Here is a 17,990-nt window from a genome sequence, read left to right as displayed (position 1 = left end):
CCCTTATGCACAGCAGTGTATTTCACACATCACTCTCTGAACTTTGCACTTAAAATCACCAGTCCCCATTACATGCCTTTTAATATCAGAGTAGACTAACCCAAGTCCTCAAGGAAAGGCTCAAGTTTAGGCACCAGTACTATACACTTCTCTTAACTCTTTTCTGTGAGCCACCTCTTCTGTGAGAAGAATGTAACTTCAATGAATGATAGTTCGTTAACGTTATGGCCAGATACGGCCAAGTTTGCCAGCAGAAACTCTTAAGCAGAGCATACTTGAAGCACACAGATCAGAACAATTCAAATGGGCTTAAAGAAGGGGCTGGAATTTCCTGTCTGTGTACACAAGATTCAATAATTCAATACTCAACATACAAATAATTAGTATGGCTTTTAATTTGTGCAAGAAACCAGCTAAAGAGGAGAGATCACTGCACACAAGCCACTGAAGGAGAAAGTCCCTGAACTCCATTCAGTGCTGCATTCAGCAGCAAACAAGCAAGCCTCTGCTCAAACTGCTGAAGACTGAACTAAGGAACAAAGCAGTAAGAAAGGAAGAGTATTTAAACAGAGAACTGTGACAGACCCTGCAATAATACATGCTAATGCATTTGATGTTCCATGCCTGCCACTACATTATTTTTACCCATTGAAAGCGAATGTGCTTGTAAAGGGTCAATTAAGTTCTCAGTGTGCAGATCCAGATCTTCGGAGCATTGAACTCCTGAATTGATGCATGTTAAGAAGTTCTGTGCATATTCTGATTTTAAAGCTAGGACTGCTGACTAACCCCTCAAGGCACATGTACTGCTGGCCTCTAACAGCACAAGCATACAGGCACTACTCGCTGCTCTCTCCCCATTTGTCACACCTCTGTCTTCCTCAACCATGTTGTCAGTTTTCATAAGCATTTTCTTCCTAACTTGTCGCTACAGAATAGAACAAAGTCCCAACATCAAGGATTTCAAGGATTTCAATCCGTCTTCAATGGATCTTCAATCCATCAGAAAGACTTCTCAATCTGGACCTTACTGTCCAGATTCAGCCAAACCTGGACACCTTGCCTGAAAAGCCCCAGCATCCCAGCCAATCCCGGGTCTTGACGAAGAACCCTATTGTATCTTCAACCATAAATATGCCTACATCCCACGAGGGGGAAAAAGATTTAGGGACATGTGCACTGGACTACCTGCAGGAGATGAGGTATAAAGAGATGCTTGGCCATCCTGTAAAAGAGGTGAACTTTCTCCCTTACATTAAGGTGACCTTTGTGAAACGAGAAGTCCCTGGAAACACCAAGTCTTTTGCTGTCACATATTTTCTTACATGAAAAGGACTGTGCTGTAGGATCAACTGGTTGTAGTGTTCCTTATCCTATAAATATACATCGATAGTCCATTACACAACTAAACTACCAACTCTATCAGCAGACACCTGCCTTCAACAACTAATTAATACCCCCGAGTACCATGAGAAGGCTGAAGGAGGTGCAGCTGGAATCATCTCCCTTGCATCTCCTCTGAGATGCAAAGGCATAGGGATTCCCAAAGGGCAATAACTGTAACCTCTGTACAGTAGCACAGGAGACACAAAGAAAGGAGGCTGTAAGGACTGCAGATTCAGAGCCGCTGTTGGCACGACACTGATTCATACACAGGAGATAACTTACTTGGATTTCAAGGATGCATCATATGTGCACACAGAAGTTACAGGGTGAGGATGCCAATGGCTGCCTGAGCAATTTACTCACCTGGTAACTACAAACTCTTGTGATGGTCCCAAGCCCACAACTGCATCAAAACAGAGTGGGTGGGGGAAGAGAATTTAAGCTCTTCTCTTTTCACCCCAGTATCAAGGGCTGCTTCCACCACACTGCCAGTTAGCTCTACACAACATATCTGGATGGCAAATCTTTGCTTATTTTTCTCCAAAAAAAAAAAAAAAAGAGGAAAAAAAACAAAAACAAACAACCAAAAACACCGTAACAGGAAGACTCCGGAGTTCTTGCTGGACCAAGATAGGGCACTGCCTCTCCCACTGCAGGAAGTTCACATAGAATGAGCCCTGCAGCAGCACACAACACAACCTGCAAGCAGCCCGACACTGTTGTCTGCACTGCGGTTACTCTAGGAACGAACAAAAATTCTAGGCATATTAATTCCTACCACACAAGCACATGCTTTGTATAAAATATGAATAGCTCACAGATGGAATGATAACGAGAACAAATTAACACTTCAAGTAAATAGCATTTCATCCAATATTCCTTCCCCCAACAACGAGACTACAGAGCAGCAGATGTCCTGAGTTACTGGGACAAAATAATTCATAGCTTCACCACACCTATCACTTCAAGCGAAGTAAATCATGGATCAGGGACTGTTCCTTGCTCTAAGAACAACTTTGCTTAGATTCCCACAAAAAAAAATGTCTGAGCCAGGCAAAAGGCACCACACCCCACTTGCTTTAATGAGATAATTCACTTCACAGGACATAATCTGATTCTCTTTACCTCCACCGGTCAATATCAAAGTGTTTTGTAAATAAATGTAATCTATTTATTCCAGAATATTGAATTAATAACAAACAAAACAACAAACCAAACCAAACAAGCAGAACTCAAACATTTCCACAAGAGAAGACACTCACTAAAGCTATTCATATAGGGGAGCACAAATAGCACACAAATGTTTTAACCACTGGTACAACATTTGTTTTGCCTATCGGAATAATAAGAAAATATTTTAAAGTTTAAAATTGTTTCACCTGATCTTTGTGTTAGTGTGATGCACCGAATTACAGAACACCGAGACCAAGGGACATTTCAAATCTCAAATGAAATGGTTTGCATTAGAAGAGACCTTAAAGCCCCTCTGGTTCCACCCTGTGCCACGGGCAGGGCTGCCCTGAGCCCATCCAACCCAGCTTTGAGAGTTGGCACCCACAGCTCTGGGCAGCAGTGCCAGTGTCTCTCTGACCTCCAAGTAAAGAATTCCCTCCTAACACCTTACCTACATCTCTTCTATTCTAGTTTAAAGCCATCACTCCTTGACCTATCTCTACACTCCTTCATAAAGTGTCCTTCTCCAGCCTTCCTCTTAGCAATTTAGGTACTGGAAGGCTACAGTGAGGTCTCCCTAGAGCCTTCTCTTCTCCAGGCTGAACAAGCTCAGTTCCCCCAGCCTGTCCCCACAGGAGGTGCTCCAGCCCTCCCAATGATCGTATGGCCTCCTCTGACAAACCAGCTGACAGCTCAGCCTTCCCTTTAAGGAAAGAGAAAGCAGGAAGAGATGGAGGAGTCAACAAATGTCTAGGTTTAAGCTACTTTAGGACAATTTTACACATGAATGTTCATTTCAGATATGAAAAGCATTTCTGATCAATTTTGAGACAACATCAAAATTTGACACAGGAAAATGTTTGGTTTGTTCTATCTACCCTATAGACTTCCTTGGGATGGCAGAAGTCAAGGCAAAAGAAAAAAAGTGTCTGTCCTGTATGGATGGAAGAAAAGCCAGAAGAGAGTCCAAGCAAAGCTGCTGCATGTATTCTTCCCTTCTTCTCCTCCCTCCCTGTTAGGAGTCGTTTTTAGAATCCCTTGTCTCTATACAGGTAACAAGAATAGCCCTGTAGTTGAAGGAAGGGGACTTGCACACAACAGCAGTTACATGGCACACTGCTTTCAAGTCAGTGCAACTGTATCTACTTTATGTGAATTAAGTTACAAAAGTTTAAAGGCAAACTCACCGGCCACCCACAGAGAGTACCCACACCTGCAGCTGGACAAGGCTTGGCACACTTCTTGAAAAATAACCGAAACTGCAGAGGGCAGCTTCCCGTGAGAGTTACTGGCCCTCTGAGAAGGGAGCAGTCATTATGTTTCAGAAAACAAAAAACCCATCAGCAGCCACCAAACATAACTTCAGACTATTCTCCAACCCAGTGAGCCTTTGTATCTCCCACAAGGATGATCTCAACTTGGAGAAGGCCCTGAATCACTACGCTAAAACACACAATGCAGTCTGTACAGGTGTGTGCATCTGCACACACTTAGCTGGTGCAGTGTAACTGGGGCACCACGAGTCCATGGCCACTAAACCACGTCCTTAAGTGCCACATCTACCCTTTCCTTGAAAACGTCCAGAAATGGTGAAACTCCTCCTAGAGCTGCTGCAGTCCTCAGCACTCCCGCACAGTTAAGGGTAGGACATGAACTTCCAGCTGATGCACTTCGTTATCTTTCCTCCCAGCTGAAGGAGCAAAGCTGACCACGCACCTTAGTGCTGATTATCAGACTTGATGTGTCCTATCAGGACTTCGGTTGTCCTGACCTTAGCAACAGCTTCTAGCCCACATCTTAATGCATCAGAGGCTATCAAAAGGGTAAGTGCAGATCTAACGAGCAGTCTGCGATCAAGGTGAGCCAGCCACTAGTTAGACTGAAACAACACTCATCCAGCAGAGTGCAGGGAAGCTCCTTCCTGAACAGGGATCACACCACGGGCTCTACAGCGCGACGTGCCCCGCACAGCTCGGCAGCGGGAAGAGAACCGGCGGAGAAGGAAGGCCCGAGGGCACACTCCGCGGTTCTGCACAACCCCCGGGCCCGGGCGGGGACTGCAGACGCGGGTTGCGCTCCCCCACCCCGCGCGCACGGGCCAGCGGCTCCCCGCACCGCGGCCACTCCCGCCCGCAGCCCCGGCCCAAATAAGGCAGTGCCGCCGCTCCCGCCCGCGCCGCCCCGCTACGCACACAGGCCGGGCACGTCCAGCATGTTGGAGATGCCGCGGTCGCACATGTCCACCTCGGGCTGGTTCTTCTCCCGGCTCTCCTCCACGATCTTCTTCAGCGACTTGGACATGGCCTGGGCGGGACACGTACAGACACACACACACCGTCACAAGGGCGGTCCCGGCTCGGCACAGCGATACCGCCCGCGGGTCCCCTTCCGCCCCGCGTCCCCGCGCATCGCCCCGACCCGCCACTGCGGGACCCCACCCCTACTCACTGCGCGGCGCGGCAGCGTTGGGTCGAGGCGGTGGCGGCGGCTGTGGCGGCTGGGCGGGGCCCCGCAGCTGCACGCCTCCAGCCCGGCCCTCCCCTGAGCCGAGCCCCTCCCCCGCGCAGCCGCGCTGCCGCCCTGCCCAGGAAGCGGAGGCCTCCCCGCGTTTCCGGAGAGCGGTCCGCGCGCTGGGGGCGTTTCCAATAGCCGTCCACAAAGGTACCGAGCCAACCAGTGCGCTTTCCCGGTACCGACTCGTTGACCATTGGCTAGGAGAGCCGGAGGATGTGGTTCATCGGCCAATAAGCGCGAACCGTATCTGAGAGCGGGAACTTCAGGCCGCAGCCGCTGGAATCCCAGTTGTGCGCCTTAAGCTGTGGCGCATGCGCGGTGGTGCTGTCTGGTGCACACGCACCTGAGCGGGTCAGGGCTGGGATGTCCTGCTCGCTGTCATTCCTCACATAGAGAAGCTCAAAGCAATTAACGACTCCGTCTCTAAAATGACCCAAAGCCTGGACGCACACTGGGAACCATAGCCTTTCCACAAAAAAAACAAGGATAAGCGGAAAGGTGTCTTAACCAGGAAATCACAGGATCATCACGGTTGAAAAAGAGCTCATTAGTCCAACCATCACCATATTCCCACTATGCCCACCCACCACTTCCCTCAGTGTCACAGCTACGCGTTTCTTGAACGCCCTCAGGGGCAATGACTCCAGCACCTCTTCGTGCAGCCCGTGCCAGCGCCCCGCCGCTCCTTCTGAGAACGTTTTCATCATTTCCAGCCTGAAATGTTGGCTTAGCATTGCTATGGGTATAGTTTTAGCTTTTCCTTGCTAAGAAATGGGACGTTTTATCGCTGACATGCAGTACCACATTTATCGCGAGATGGCGCTCGCTGCACGGAGTCGCTTCCTGAAGGGCTGCCTTGGGACAGCCTGGCAGAGCTCTGCTGTCCCAAGGATACCAGCGAACTGCACCTTTCCTCTTTGTCTGCAGGAGCACAAACCCGTGCCACGCTCCTGTCTGAGGAAATGCCCTATGGCCAGCAGTCAATGAGCTCGGTGCTCACTGTTCTCTTACAGAGGATGTTCACAGCCTTAGCCAGATTAATTGCCCGTAGGCACATGTCTTAGGACAGCTGGTTAAAGTAGGTGAGTCCTGTTGCAAGGATAGGCAGCCACCTCCCTGCATTCCTTCCCAGCACACAGCACTGAGCTTTGCCTCCTGCTTGTTCTACTGTCCCTCTCAGCTCTGGTCACTGCTGACTCTGATGATCAGAAGCAGCAAAGGGAGGGGAGGGTCCAACACTGCCTTTCCTGTGGCTGTCTGAGGTAGTTGTAACCAAGGAAATAATAGAATTATTAAGTGTCTTGTGTTGAAAAGGCATTAAAATCCACCCAGCCACATGCCATGGGCAGGCTGCCCCCACCAGCTCAAGTTGCCCAGGGCCCCAGCCTGCCCAGCCTTGAGTGCCTCCAGGAATGGGACACCGCAGCTCTGGGCAGCAGTGCCAGTGCCTCACCATCCCAAGTAAAGAATTTCCACTTGAAATCTAACCTAAATCTGCCCTTTTAATTTCTAGCCATTCCTCTTTGTCCAATTATGCATTATTATTCTATTGTTTCCTTTTCCTCCAAAAAAACACTACATTCTGATTTAAGGTTAGTATATTAGAACAGCAACATGCATCTGCAAAAACAGTTGTCCACTACTAGGCAGTGCTGCTAAAAATGTATCTGCCAAAATTAGACTAATTATGTGTGCTAACTGACACAGTGTTCATTTGCTGATCTTTTCCTTATTAAAGCAAACTACTATACTTTGGCCTCTATTTCTGCTATCAGCTATTATCATTTTAAGCATCATTTATTAGCAGCCCTGTGTTGTTGCTATTGTTCTTATTATGAATGGCAGTCAACGCTGCTAATTTTTATCACATTTCCCTTTAATCAGGACTGCCAAATATTTCTGTGGTATTAGTTTGGCTGCTACAGAAAAATAATTACACTAAATATCTAAATTCTGGTGCCTAGGACACTTATCTCGAGTTACTGTGGAAAACTGAGACATCTCCTTTGCTTTATGAGCCAGCTGAAAACAGTTTTGCAGTCAAAATGTTTGAATATTTAACTAAAATTGGTGAACGTTTTAAATTGAACAGCACTGTTTTTTGTTTTTTTTTTTTAGCATTGTAGCTGTATATATTCTCTCTCCTTTCGTTCATAGCTCAAATGAACTCAATCTGTTATTACTTCTCATTGTTTACAAAGAATGGCCCCACCACATAGGAAGGGCAATTCAGAAATGCTTTATGGATGTTTTCAAACCTTAGTCTTTGAAGTTCTTACCATTCATATATAACTGTCACCTAAAATATACTTTTTTTAATCAGTAGATATAACAACATCTAGAAAATTTACACAAGTAAAAAAAATAATCTGACTCTATAAAGTGATAGCATGGACATTGATTATCTGTACTGTGCCTTTTATAGTGGAGAGATTTGTAGCCATGCAGGTTTTACAAGACAGAGATGCAGTATTCACAACTATAGCATGATCTATAAACCAGTCAGCAACATGCAGAAACATAAAAGCATATATCTGGTACCATATTCCTGGTAGTATTGTGAAACAAAGCCATAATCATATTAAACAAAGTCTTTGCCTTTTGAACTGTACATTGCAAATAGCAGACCTTTTTCAGAAGTTTACATGTTTAGTTGTTCCAGATTGCTTTTGCCATGCAATCATTTTAAAGTGTTTTAAATTATTCCTTACCTTCCAAGACAGAAACATGTCTCGACAACAGCTCTCTCCTTTAAAGACCTTCACTTTAATAGCTCTGCAGTGGTATTTCTCTTGTGGTTGCTCACATAAGATGCTAGAGGACAACAGTGCGTTACTTTCTTCCTGTTTTGTGTTTTTTTTTAAAGAATGGGTTTGATAATTTACCCTAATTTTAGACTTTGACTATTTTTGGCAAGAGTCAGTTGGGCCAGATCAATTGAACCTTGTACCAGCAGCTTCATTCAGCAGTCCTCGTGGGCATTAATTCTCTGCAGGACTTTCAATTTTTTACAGAAGCCCATGCATATTATTCACATGTAAATACAATTATGCAGAAGTATAGCTGTAACGTTTAAAGATGTACCAAGCATTACTTATTGTTAGATTTTTAAAACATATTAATCTTACAGATTTCTTCTTCTCTCCTTTGTGGTGTTCTTCTTTTTCTTCTGTTCTTCTTTGTGGTGTTCAGATTTTCTTCTTTCTCCAGAAATTCAGTGGTTCCATAAATTTTGTTTGGCATTATCACCAAAATTCATACCGAGATCAGTATTTATCTTTATCAAAAAATTATCTGAAAGCATTTCAGCTGCTTGAAAGTGACATATGATTTTTCTCTTAGTGAAATCTGTTTTTATGAAGTAAAGATTTCAACACACTGCTCAGTTTAACTGCAGCCCTCCCTGTGGAGCTCAGGGCCAAAGGCTGCATTGCCAAAACTGGCCTCCCACCAATCATAGCCAAACACTGTGCAACAACCAAAAGCTTTGGCAGGCCAGCATGGGGCCAGGGGTCTCCTCAGGGGAACAAACCGTGTGTCAATAAACTGTATGATGAGTGACCAAGATCAGCTGCAAAAAGCCACTAATGAACTTAATTAATTAAAAGTAGGTACAGATTTCTATTAAGTGTGTTGGACTGTCATACTCTTGGCAAGACCAAGGTTCAGCCTGTCAGAGAACTCATTGTCCACATGGGAAAGGAATGTATTTGGCCAGCCTTGAAGCAGCAGAGAGCTGCCTGGGTGAGATCTGCCCTTCTCCACCAACAGCTTCCAGATGAGCAGAGCTGCAGGCTGCTGAAGTGCAAAAACACAATATTCTTGCCTAAAATCTAATGCTGGTGTCACCACTCATCCAGCAGCAAGAGCCAGCGACCACATCTGCCCTGTCCCAACTGCACCAAATCCACAGTGATTCATCAGAAGGTCAAAAGCACGATGGATGTACACAAAGACATCCAGTCCCAGTCATCCCCTAGAAAAAATAAACTTTCCTGATATCTGCAGAAAACCAGCTGAAGCCATGCTTAACTGTACTTACATTGTCTTATGAATTGTTATATTTAGAGCTTATTTTGTAGTTTTATCTCCAGACAGTTCAGATGAATTTGTTTTCTTAGGTGCCCTTTTATAGGTTTTTAGTAAACTTTATGGACAGAGATTGTATTATTTCTTGATTTCTAATATGAAATCAGCTCGGCTTGGAGTATTGAAAAAGATCTGGGACACTTAATTTTGCTCTTTTGTGTCTTCCCCCATTAGAGGAACTTTATGGTCTGCCTGCAGCTCAAGAGAACACAGCAGTTTCCTAGTTTGATCCAAATAAAGATATTGCTCCTTTTTCCATGTTATATTTTGGCATGTTAGCAGGTGTATCACCTGTACCCAAGCTAGATTTTTCTTCATATTAGAAGGCTCTAAACCCATGTCTTATGTCTCATTTACTTGACCAGTGGGAGTTCACAGATATCACTCCTTCATACCTTACCAGATAATTGCAGAATGATGAGTATTTTGAGTTTTACATCATGCCATCTACATTTTTGCCCTTTTTTGTTTTGTTTTCTGCTTTGTCTTTTAAGTAGGATGGCTCCTCAGCTATTATATTTGGTATTTTTGTGTAATTAGGCTTTTTTTTATATGCACCAGGAAATCCTCTAAGAATTTCCAGAGTTTGTTAGAGCTGCCATTAACAATTCCATTGTAACTTATAATCAGTGACTGCAACAATCTCTTTAAGAAATTTCCACGAGTGAACCAGTGTTCTCTTATATCCCAACAGCATTTGTGACATAAGATGTGTGTCAGCCTGGGGAGAGAGCAAACTAGCGTTAGTAAAAAGCCAATCGATAGTTTGGTATCTGCCCTATTCTGAAATTACATCCATTTTTAAAATGTCTAAAATTGCCCACAAGTTGCCTAGGAAGGTGATACTTTTGCCACAAGTCTCACAAGTTTTTTATAAATGCGGTTACAACATAGATGTTGAAGTCTACATATCTGACATGATAAATATAGAGACAGAAATGTGAAGTTCTTTGGCTCTTCAGCTTATGTGTAAATGGCTATAGGACAGGGGCCAGTTTTAGCAAAGGCTGATTTTATTCTAGTTTGAATAATGTTAGCTATGATTTAGCTAACGTAGTTGGAATTGGTGATCCTAAATGTCTCTTCCAACATAAATGATTCCACAATTCTGTGATTTTTCAGAAATGGTTGAAACACAGACATGAACTACAGAACTAACTGGAGATAACTTTGTATCCTAGCTCCTCTTAACAGCTTTATGTTGAATATTTTAAGTTTTATCCTGGCTAATTAACTTCTCATTGCATTAATTGTAAATTTTCTTTTTGCACACTTACAAAAGCATTTGAAATGATAAAGAAGAATATAATAAAATATGTTTCAAAACCAGTTTATTTTCAATACGAGAGGTCACATTTTTGACAGAATTTTGAAATTCCTAACAGCTGTACTTGCAGTAACTTTCAAAAGGCCTTACTTCAGTCACAATTACCAGAACGGGGTTTCAAATGTATTTTACGATCCAAAGTCTCTTCAGCATAGCAAGGAACAGTAATATATTTCTCCTAAGGGACATTCTAGCTTCTCCAGCTCAACCGGAATCCTGATGGTAAAGTCACATACTCAGCATGAAATTTTACGTAGACTTGATGCGACGTAGCAGTGAATGGAGCAATGTTTGTATCCTAAAATTAAAGACAAAGAAGATTTGAAAAGTTTTACATAACACCAAGATCCTGTGAAAAAGCCAATCACAGCGCTACAGGTGGGGTACAGATTTAGTCATTGATTGAAGAGGTCTCATGTCTGTGCTAGGTACTGCTGTCACGTTTCTCTCATAGGATGTTAAGAACATTTTAATCACAAATACAGCAACTGAATTCAGAGAAAAAAAAAAAAGCTCGATGATGCCACCCGCTAGATGTCGCTGTAAGGTCCATAGAGAAAGGCTACTAAGATGCCACAGAAGCCTTATGCATTCACCTCTGCTCACTTGTATACAATTCATGCCAAAGTTATTGAAACAATCTTAAGTACGGTGCAGTAAAACTAATTTTAGCCAATTACAGGGTCATAGGCATAAGGGAATACATACCATCCCACAGTATGGCCCAGCCTGAGGATAGCTGGTATCTGGCCCGTTGTAAAGGATCAAGTAGTTGCTACTGCAATCCCCTGGGTCATCAATGCTGATGAAATCGAAGTTCACTGTGACAATTCGTCCCTTGGGCACAGTAATGGCCCACTCACAGTCAGTGTTGTTCCTGTAAGTCGCAGGGTACCTGGGACTAGCAAATGTGCCAGTGCTGCCGTATAATGTTCCTCCACATCCTGGAAATGGAGATGCTTAATTAGCTGAGGAGACTCAGTTTCACAAGATACTACAGAGTGTAGTACGTTAGTACAATATTACTAGTAGCACTGAAAAATGGAGAGACACTGAGCTGGAACAGTGAACACAGGTAAGAGCACTTTTCTAACAAGACAAAGTGAAGCTCTAGCTAGCTTCAGCAGCCTGACATTATGGAAGGATCATCATACGCTACTGGATGTTGCTGAATGCTAAAAATCAACTCAGAAACCATATTTTTGTAGGTGAAGTTAGGATTGTCTTTTTCTTTTTTCTTCCATCTGCTTCATCAATTCTTTCCTATCCTGAACTTCATTTGCCTCTTCCTTACCAAATCACCCAATACTGTAAAATTATTCTGCAGTGCTTTTGTGCAGACCATAAGCTCTCTTCAGTAACTTAATGTCAAGAGCAAATTGTTATCCAGCTATTCACCCCCATTTCATACACCATTTTTGAATAGGCCTATTACACAGTCACTGTACAGCATTTTAGCTAAATTATTTTCTTGGAGAAAATGTCAGTCCTCTTCAGGCTCAGCAGCATCTAGATCTTAGGGCCTATCACAACTGAGCTAGACTGAGTCACCACCATCACCATTACCACCATCACCATCTCAAGATAGATATTCCTGATGTTTTCTGGCCTCTCAGTGAAACATGTACATCGCCAGTTTAAGTAGACTGTATCTTCTGAGGTTGCTAAATTCAACACTAGAAAACAGGGTCAGCTATGTGCTTGGGAAAGCTTTAGGTCTTGATGAGTCAGGGCCCCAAATGAGCAGGCTGGATTCCACCTGTCTGTGTTTTCCTTCCGTACAGTGTCAGTTAAAGAAATCACATTGTTATTATAATCTTACCACTTGGTGATGATGTCCAAGTAATTTCATATCCATCATGAGCCCCAGAAATATCACTCTTGAAATGAAGGAAAACAACATGATTTTGGGGGAAGATTGGACTGGGCACAATGTTTCCACAGAACCTGCCAAGCAGTGGTGACTGCATAGTACTCCCGTTTCTGACCTGCAAGGGACACAAGAAAAACACTGCCAACATTAAATCCCCATGCCAGTTATATACTACTACAATTATGCAGTGATGCAAGCACAGTGCAAATTATATAATAGACTTGCTTGCATACTATAATTATCATTTAATACTTTTATTTTTCCTACTATCTTCTTGCAGAGAAGAGAAAAGACACTATTAATCAGACCGTCTGAGCTTTGTGAGCAATTGCACAGAACTAATATCATCTGCAACTGGTAGCTAAATTTTATGGTGCGGTACATCTTCTGACTAATATGAACTAATTGGCTAGGAGCTAAGATGTGCTCTTGAAATTCAAATCCATGTTTTACTTTTCATAAGAAAAGTTACTATTCCAGATGAAAAGATTAATGCTTTACTCCACAGATCACTCTTTTCTCTGGTCACATTAAGACACAGCTCATATTACCTACCTCAGATTTAATCTGGTGCTTTTTTTGAGCTCCAATAATCGTGGAGTTCAGATCCATTTCTTGAGATAGTAAAGAGGATATTAAAGGAGAATTAATAATGATTCACCCACAGACGTTGGATTTTTGTCATTTGACAAAATGTGGGGAAGACCTGAACAAGGATGATAAAGACCATGCAGAGGATACGCTTTTTCCTGCAACATAGGGCTTTTGCAAGTATCCTGTGCTTGTTAGTAGATCTCTTTTTTTTCCCCCAGCAAAAAGGGAAAAATATCTCTTTTTAAGAAAAATGTCAGTTAGACAGAATCTGATGCTGGAATGAAAGTACTCAGATTTATGCTTTCTGTTCATGCACAACTGTTAATATGAGGTAAAAACTACCCGGCTTGCTCTGAAATTGGGTAACATCAACACGAGTTAATTAAAGATAAGTTTTCTGATAACAAAACCATTCATTGGTCTTAAACTTAGTATAGTGTATGTTTAACCTCTTGCTACAGTACTTGAGTATCTTTCACCATAAAACTTTAACAATATGGTAGGTCCTAATGTCAGTTCAGATCATACTTCAGTCAACCCTGTTAATGTCCTTCATCACATTTTGACTCAGGCTCACACACACACACACACACACACATATATATACATTGTCTTAATACCTCTAGAAAGTCACGTGAACACTGGATGCTGTCCTCCAAACTGAAAGCATGGAAAAAGAGAGAAATCGTGTGATTCAGGGGAGCTCGCAGAATGATAGAACAATCCACATTGTTGGGGTGACGACCAGGCCAGCCAGGGCTCTTCAGGTAACCGAATGGCTGGTTATACTCTCTGCTGCAACCTAGAGTAAGAAAATTAAAATCATGTAGGCTTTTGCAGGTTCTTGTACTGCTTCTCACTGCATGGAATCAACAAAAAGAACTGCAGATTTTTTATAATAGTAGATTTTCTTGACATTTCTTCAAGCTTACCTGTAGCTTGATAGGTAAATCTGACTCCATTATTAATCCTGTATTCATCTGATTTGAAAGTCACAATGGCAGTGCGATCATGAGAATAAAATTCAGGGACTGGCAAAGTTTCAGTGCCACAGAATCTATGGGCTGATCCTTGGCTGTGCTAGAATTCAACACATCACAAACTTCTAAGTAGTAATACAGCAGTTTTCTATTTATCAAACTCTAGGTAAACAATTCTTTTAGCACTTACAGATCAGTTAGGCAATCACATTTGACAGCTCTCAAGGAAATAACTTGTTAATATCTCAATACTATATGTTCAGTTATGATGTGAAGCAAATCCAGTGTAACAAGTATTTTCACAACTTAAGTGAAAAACAGGCAAAGATTTGGAATAATGTAATACAGTGAACATACACAGTTGTGTTTCTTAAGCACTTTTTTTTTTTCTTTTTCGTCTAGTGCTTCCTACAAACATTCTTCCTGGCATGAATAGCGAATTCTTGGATGGAAGGAAGTGCATTTAGTCTATGAAAGATTCTGGTTGGTCTGTAGGTTCTGGGTGTTAAACCTAGCAGCTCTGCTAGTTGGTGCAACTGTGAATAATTATAAAATACTTACCAGGTTAAATTCAGTGCGTGTAAGTGTGCTTCCATGAAATCAGTGTAAGCGGGGCACAATGCTTAATGTTGTGGATGTATCCTTGGCATGAATCATCAACTAATCTATTACCAAACACTGAGTTTTTGTCCTCTTTGAAAAGAGTGAGGAGAGCTGAATGCAAATGAGGAATGATATGGACCGTAAATTTCTCACCAGTGGTAAGTCCTGGAGCTGAAGGTAGTTCTGAGAACAATCCTGGCTGGAATGGAGGTGGAAGGTCTCTATCACCACCTTGACCTGCTGCTGTGGAGGGGCATCAATGACCCAAGTACAGAGAGTAAAGGGTGGATATTCACTGGGGAAGTTAGGAGACGCTGCAGTTAGGGAGGTAGAAGTTGCATTATACGTTCCTCCACATAATCCTGTTTAAAAAAAATAATAAATGCATCATAGACTGAAAATGCTTCAAACTGAGGAATGACATTTATTTATTAAACAAAACTACTCTGGACAATATACTCCCGTGTTTACCTATTATACTCGAGAAGGAAAAAAAAAAATAAGTAGAACACATTCTAATGTTGTGTCAATGCATTACAAAAACCAGATAAATGTTTATTTGTAATATCAGTGTTAACAGCTCACGACAGGGTGTTCCTGCTTTGCACTCCTTGTGCATCCACCCCACAACCAAGCAAGACCAAAGACAGTTGCACAGGGGAACCAGCAGTGCTGCTTTCAGCTTGCTTATTAGATGCTGAGTACTGCTGTACCAGGGACTACCTCTGCAATTGCCTGGGCCCTGTGCCTGGAACAAATCTTAATAACTTATTATTTAAATAATACATATTTTCACAAAAGAGTCACAACAATATATAGATGCATAAATATATGAGTAATATATACTTACGATCCACTGTGGTGTAGGTAACATTGAAACCCTCTCTTTGCACAGAATTGTCTGTGATAAATTTCACAGTCAAGGAATTACTGGTAGAAAGAAAAGGAGCTGGCACTGTAGATCCACAGAATGTACCAACCAAGTTGGCATTTTCATTGCCTCCATCATAAAGCTAGAATAAGAAAAGCATACAACTCAATAGTTTAGGAAAAACAAAGAAATAGAAATGAAGTTTTCTGACCTCTCCTGACATTGCAATTTCTCTTACTTGAAAGCACATTAGGTGCTCTTGTGCTTTAACAGGATGTTCTTGATGACTACAATTATTCACTGCCATATTAACTCATTCTGCAGGATAGTGAAAATCTCATTATGGAACATTCTGGTCCTGTCTTAGCAAATCCATCAAAAATGTATTCTATTTTAATTTGGAGTACTGTGTTCTTTTTTAGATGTAATCTCTAAGCACTTTTCTATGATAAAGGTTGATTTTATTCATCAAAATGGGTGATTTGGGTGGTTGGATTAGATGATCTTGCAGGTTGTTTCCAACCTTGCGATTCTATGATTCTATGAAAATGTAGAATTCATCCCCCACATAACCGAAAATTTCTAATGCTCAACACTCTTAACACCCCTTGGTGCATCTTATTTTGCAGCATTTTATAAACTATCTTATGTTTTATACACCAATCTCCAGAAAAGCAGCTTCAAAATTTTATAAATTAAAGTCTTTTCAAACAATTTGGGAACACAGTGAGTGCTCATAATTACTTCCAAAGTGATTGAGTTTTGTTCTGCTTCTATTCTGTGAATTCACTACTCAGGAAGTGCAGTAGTACAGGTAGTGTAAGTACAGAAGCTTGCATGCATAACAACATGAAAACACTGGTTTCCAAAAGTGCAGGATGTCATCTGTAGTCATTATCTAACCTATCAAAGAACTATAATTGTATCAAGCAACTTAATTTCTTCATAAGGTAATTTTCTATTAATTAAGTTTCAGCCATATGGAGAGGATTATGGATTGTATCTCTCTGATAGTTTTTTTGTTAAAACACGCAGCTATCTTACTTTGACATAATCATATTGGCAGGTCTGAGCAACATGAGCTTCCAGCATGAATGAGGTGAAGGTGAGGTTGATCAGCTTGTTTACAGGTGCAGTTATGACCCACACACAGTCCAGATTTCTCTCATATCTTCCGCTCACGTTGGAGACTGGAGAGCCAAAACTGTAAGCTGAATATGTCAAGTAGCCACCACAGCCATGTTGAGGTCCTGTTGAAGAAGCAGAAGCTTTTTAGAAGCCACTCCTGGCATTCATCTAATCTTCAGAAATTTCATATCAAGATAACAGCTTTTTCTGTGCTTCAGCATTTTACTATCCTGTCTCACAATTACTAATTGAATTATTGAAAGGATTTTAACAGAAACAGCATTAGGCACCATTATCCATTTGAAAATAAAGCAACATTTTTAAAAAGGGACTAGCAGAAGACAGAGGACAGAATCAAGTAGAACCGTGGTTAGAAGACTTTTTTTATGTAATTCCTACCTGCTAGTACGAACACTTGGACAGTAGGGGGCACTGACTGGTTGCCTTTGAATAGCTGGCTGAAAAACGAAGTTACTTGTTTTTATAATACATCTTCAATGATGTGGGATCGAATTTTGCAGTCTCACTCTGGGGCCCAGACTCATATTCAGGAATCTATCTAAAAGTGAGTTATTTCTGGGAGTGTTTCACTTTGTGGGAGCTTAGAACCCTTCAGAAAAGCAGGCTCTTTTCATTTTGATACTGCATTCAGAGCTAAGTCCCTAACCCAAACTCCTCACTGCCAACAGCTGAACCCTACAGTGATTTCCGTCACACTGAAAGAAATGACTTTTGGACAAAACCCGTTAACAGAAGACCAGAACCCTCTTATTGTGTCTAATTACACACAAGCAAAAATACAGACTATCCAAAGGGATTTTTTTAAACACCTTTTTTCTTCGGCAGTTTGATTTCCAGAGGCAGAGCTGGGTTAGTAACTGATCAGTTTGTTTACTGTACGCTTCCTTCCCCTGTCTCTGTGGGGTTTCCTGGCCACTTATTTAGCACAGGAATTCAAACAAAGTATGGTTTGTAATCTTACTTGTGAGTCAGAGAAAGAGCATTTGCAAACTGCATGGGGTGAAGGTTAACTGCAAGCAGTTTGATGTCTCCTGCAGTGATCCCTTTTGGAAGAATTACGTTATCAAAAGAGGCTACAGCTGTGGATAGGCAATATGAACATCGCTGGAGAATTTCATCTGTGTGTGTAAAATCTGCCTGCCTGGCTGCAGCGACTTAACCTTGACCCACTGATATATTTCCAGTCACACAAAACTGCACACTACTTAAGCTATAACATTACAAAAGATCCCTCTGGTGTAAAATCAGCATCCAAATATCAGGATTGCATCAGCAACCACGGGCTGGAGACAACCCTGTCTTGCAAGACTGCAATAGTTAAACCAGAGTGACTAAGGATAAATGTCGTGCTGCCCTACTAACCAAAGCCGGAAAGTCTCCACCCTAGAAAGAAGATTGCTTAAACCAAAATCTTGATGACATGAGATTTAA

General features: G+C 42.0%; 2 protein-coding genes across 4 annotated transcripts in view; both read right to left on the bottom strand.

Moving 5' to 3' along the window:
• The window catches only part of RSU1 (Ras suppressor protein 1), a 98,062-nt gene extending 90,141 nt beyond the window's left edge, over positions 1 to 7,921 (bottom strand). The window contains exons 1-2 of one of the 3 annotated variants that reach the window (XM_052696990.1): positions 7,785 to 7,921; positions 4,752 to 4,863 (exon numbers count right to left, since the gene is read on the bottom strand). In XM_052696990.1, the coding sequence (XP_052552950.1) occupies positions 4,752 to 4,863; positions 7,785 to 7,802 (130 nt within the window). In that variant the 5' untranslated portion in view covers positions 7,803 to 7,921. Of the gene's footprint in view, positions 1 to 4,751; positions 4,864 to 5,007; positions 5,144 to 7,784 lie in introns of those variants that run through there. The other 2 variants (XM_052696987.1, XM_052696988.1) reach the window with 2 other exon arrangements.
• Positions 7,922 to 10,476: 2,555 nt separating this feature from the next.
• The window catches only part of CUBN (cubilin), a 132,036-nt gene continuing 124,522 nt past the window's right edge, over positions 10,477 to 17,990 (bottom strand). The window contains exons 60-67 of the mRNA XM_052696991.1: positions 16,455 to 16,660; positions 15,390 to 15,552; positions 14,693 to 14,901; positions 13,889 to 14,036; positions 13,577 to 13,758; positions 12,312 to 12,477; positions 11,198 to 11,433; positions 10,477 to 10,787 (exon numbers count right to left, since the gene is read on the bottom strand). Of these exons, the coding sequence (XP_052552951.1) occupies positions 10,680 to 10,787; positions 11,198 to 11,433; positions 12,312 to 12,477; positions 13,577 to 13,758; positions 13,889 to 14,036; positions 14,693 to 14,901; positions 15,390 to 15,552; positions 16,455 to 16,660 (1,418 nt within the window). The 3' untranslated portion in view covers positions 10,477 to 10,679. The remainder of the gene's footprint in view (positions 10,788 to 11,197; positions 11,434 to 12,311; positions 12,478 to 13,576; positions 13,759 to 13,888; positions 14,037 to 14,692; positions 14,902 to 15,389; positions 15,553 to 16,454; positions 16,661 to 17,990) is intronic.

The sequence above is a fragment of the Tympanuchus pallidicinctus genome, unplaced genomic scaffold (assembly GCF_026119805.1).
Source record: "Tympanuchus pallidicinctus isolate F22 unplaced genomic scaffold, pur_lepc_1.0 scaffold3, whole genome shotgun sequence".
NCBI classification, from domain to species: domain Eukaryota; kingdom Metazoa; phylum Chordata; class Aves; order Galliformes; family Phasianidae; genus Tympanuchus; species Tympanuchus pallidicinctus.
Note: the sequence above shows the minus strand (reverse complement) of the source record. Positions and strands in the feature narration are given on the sequence as shown.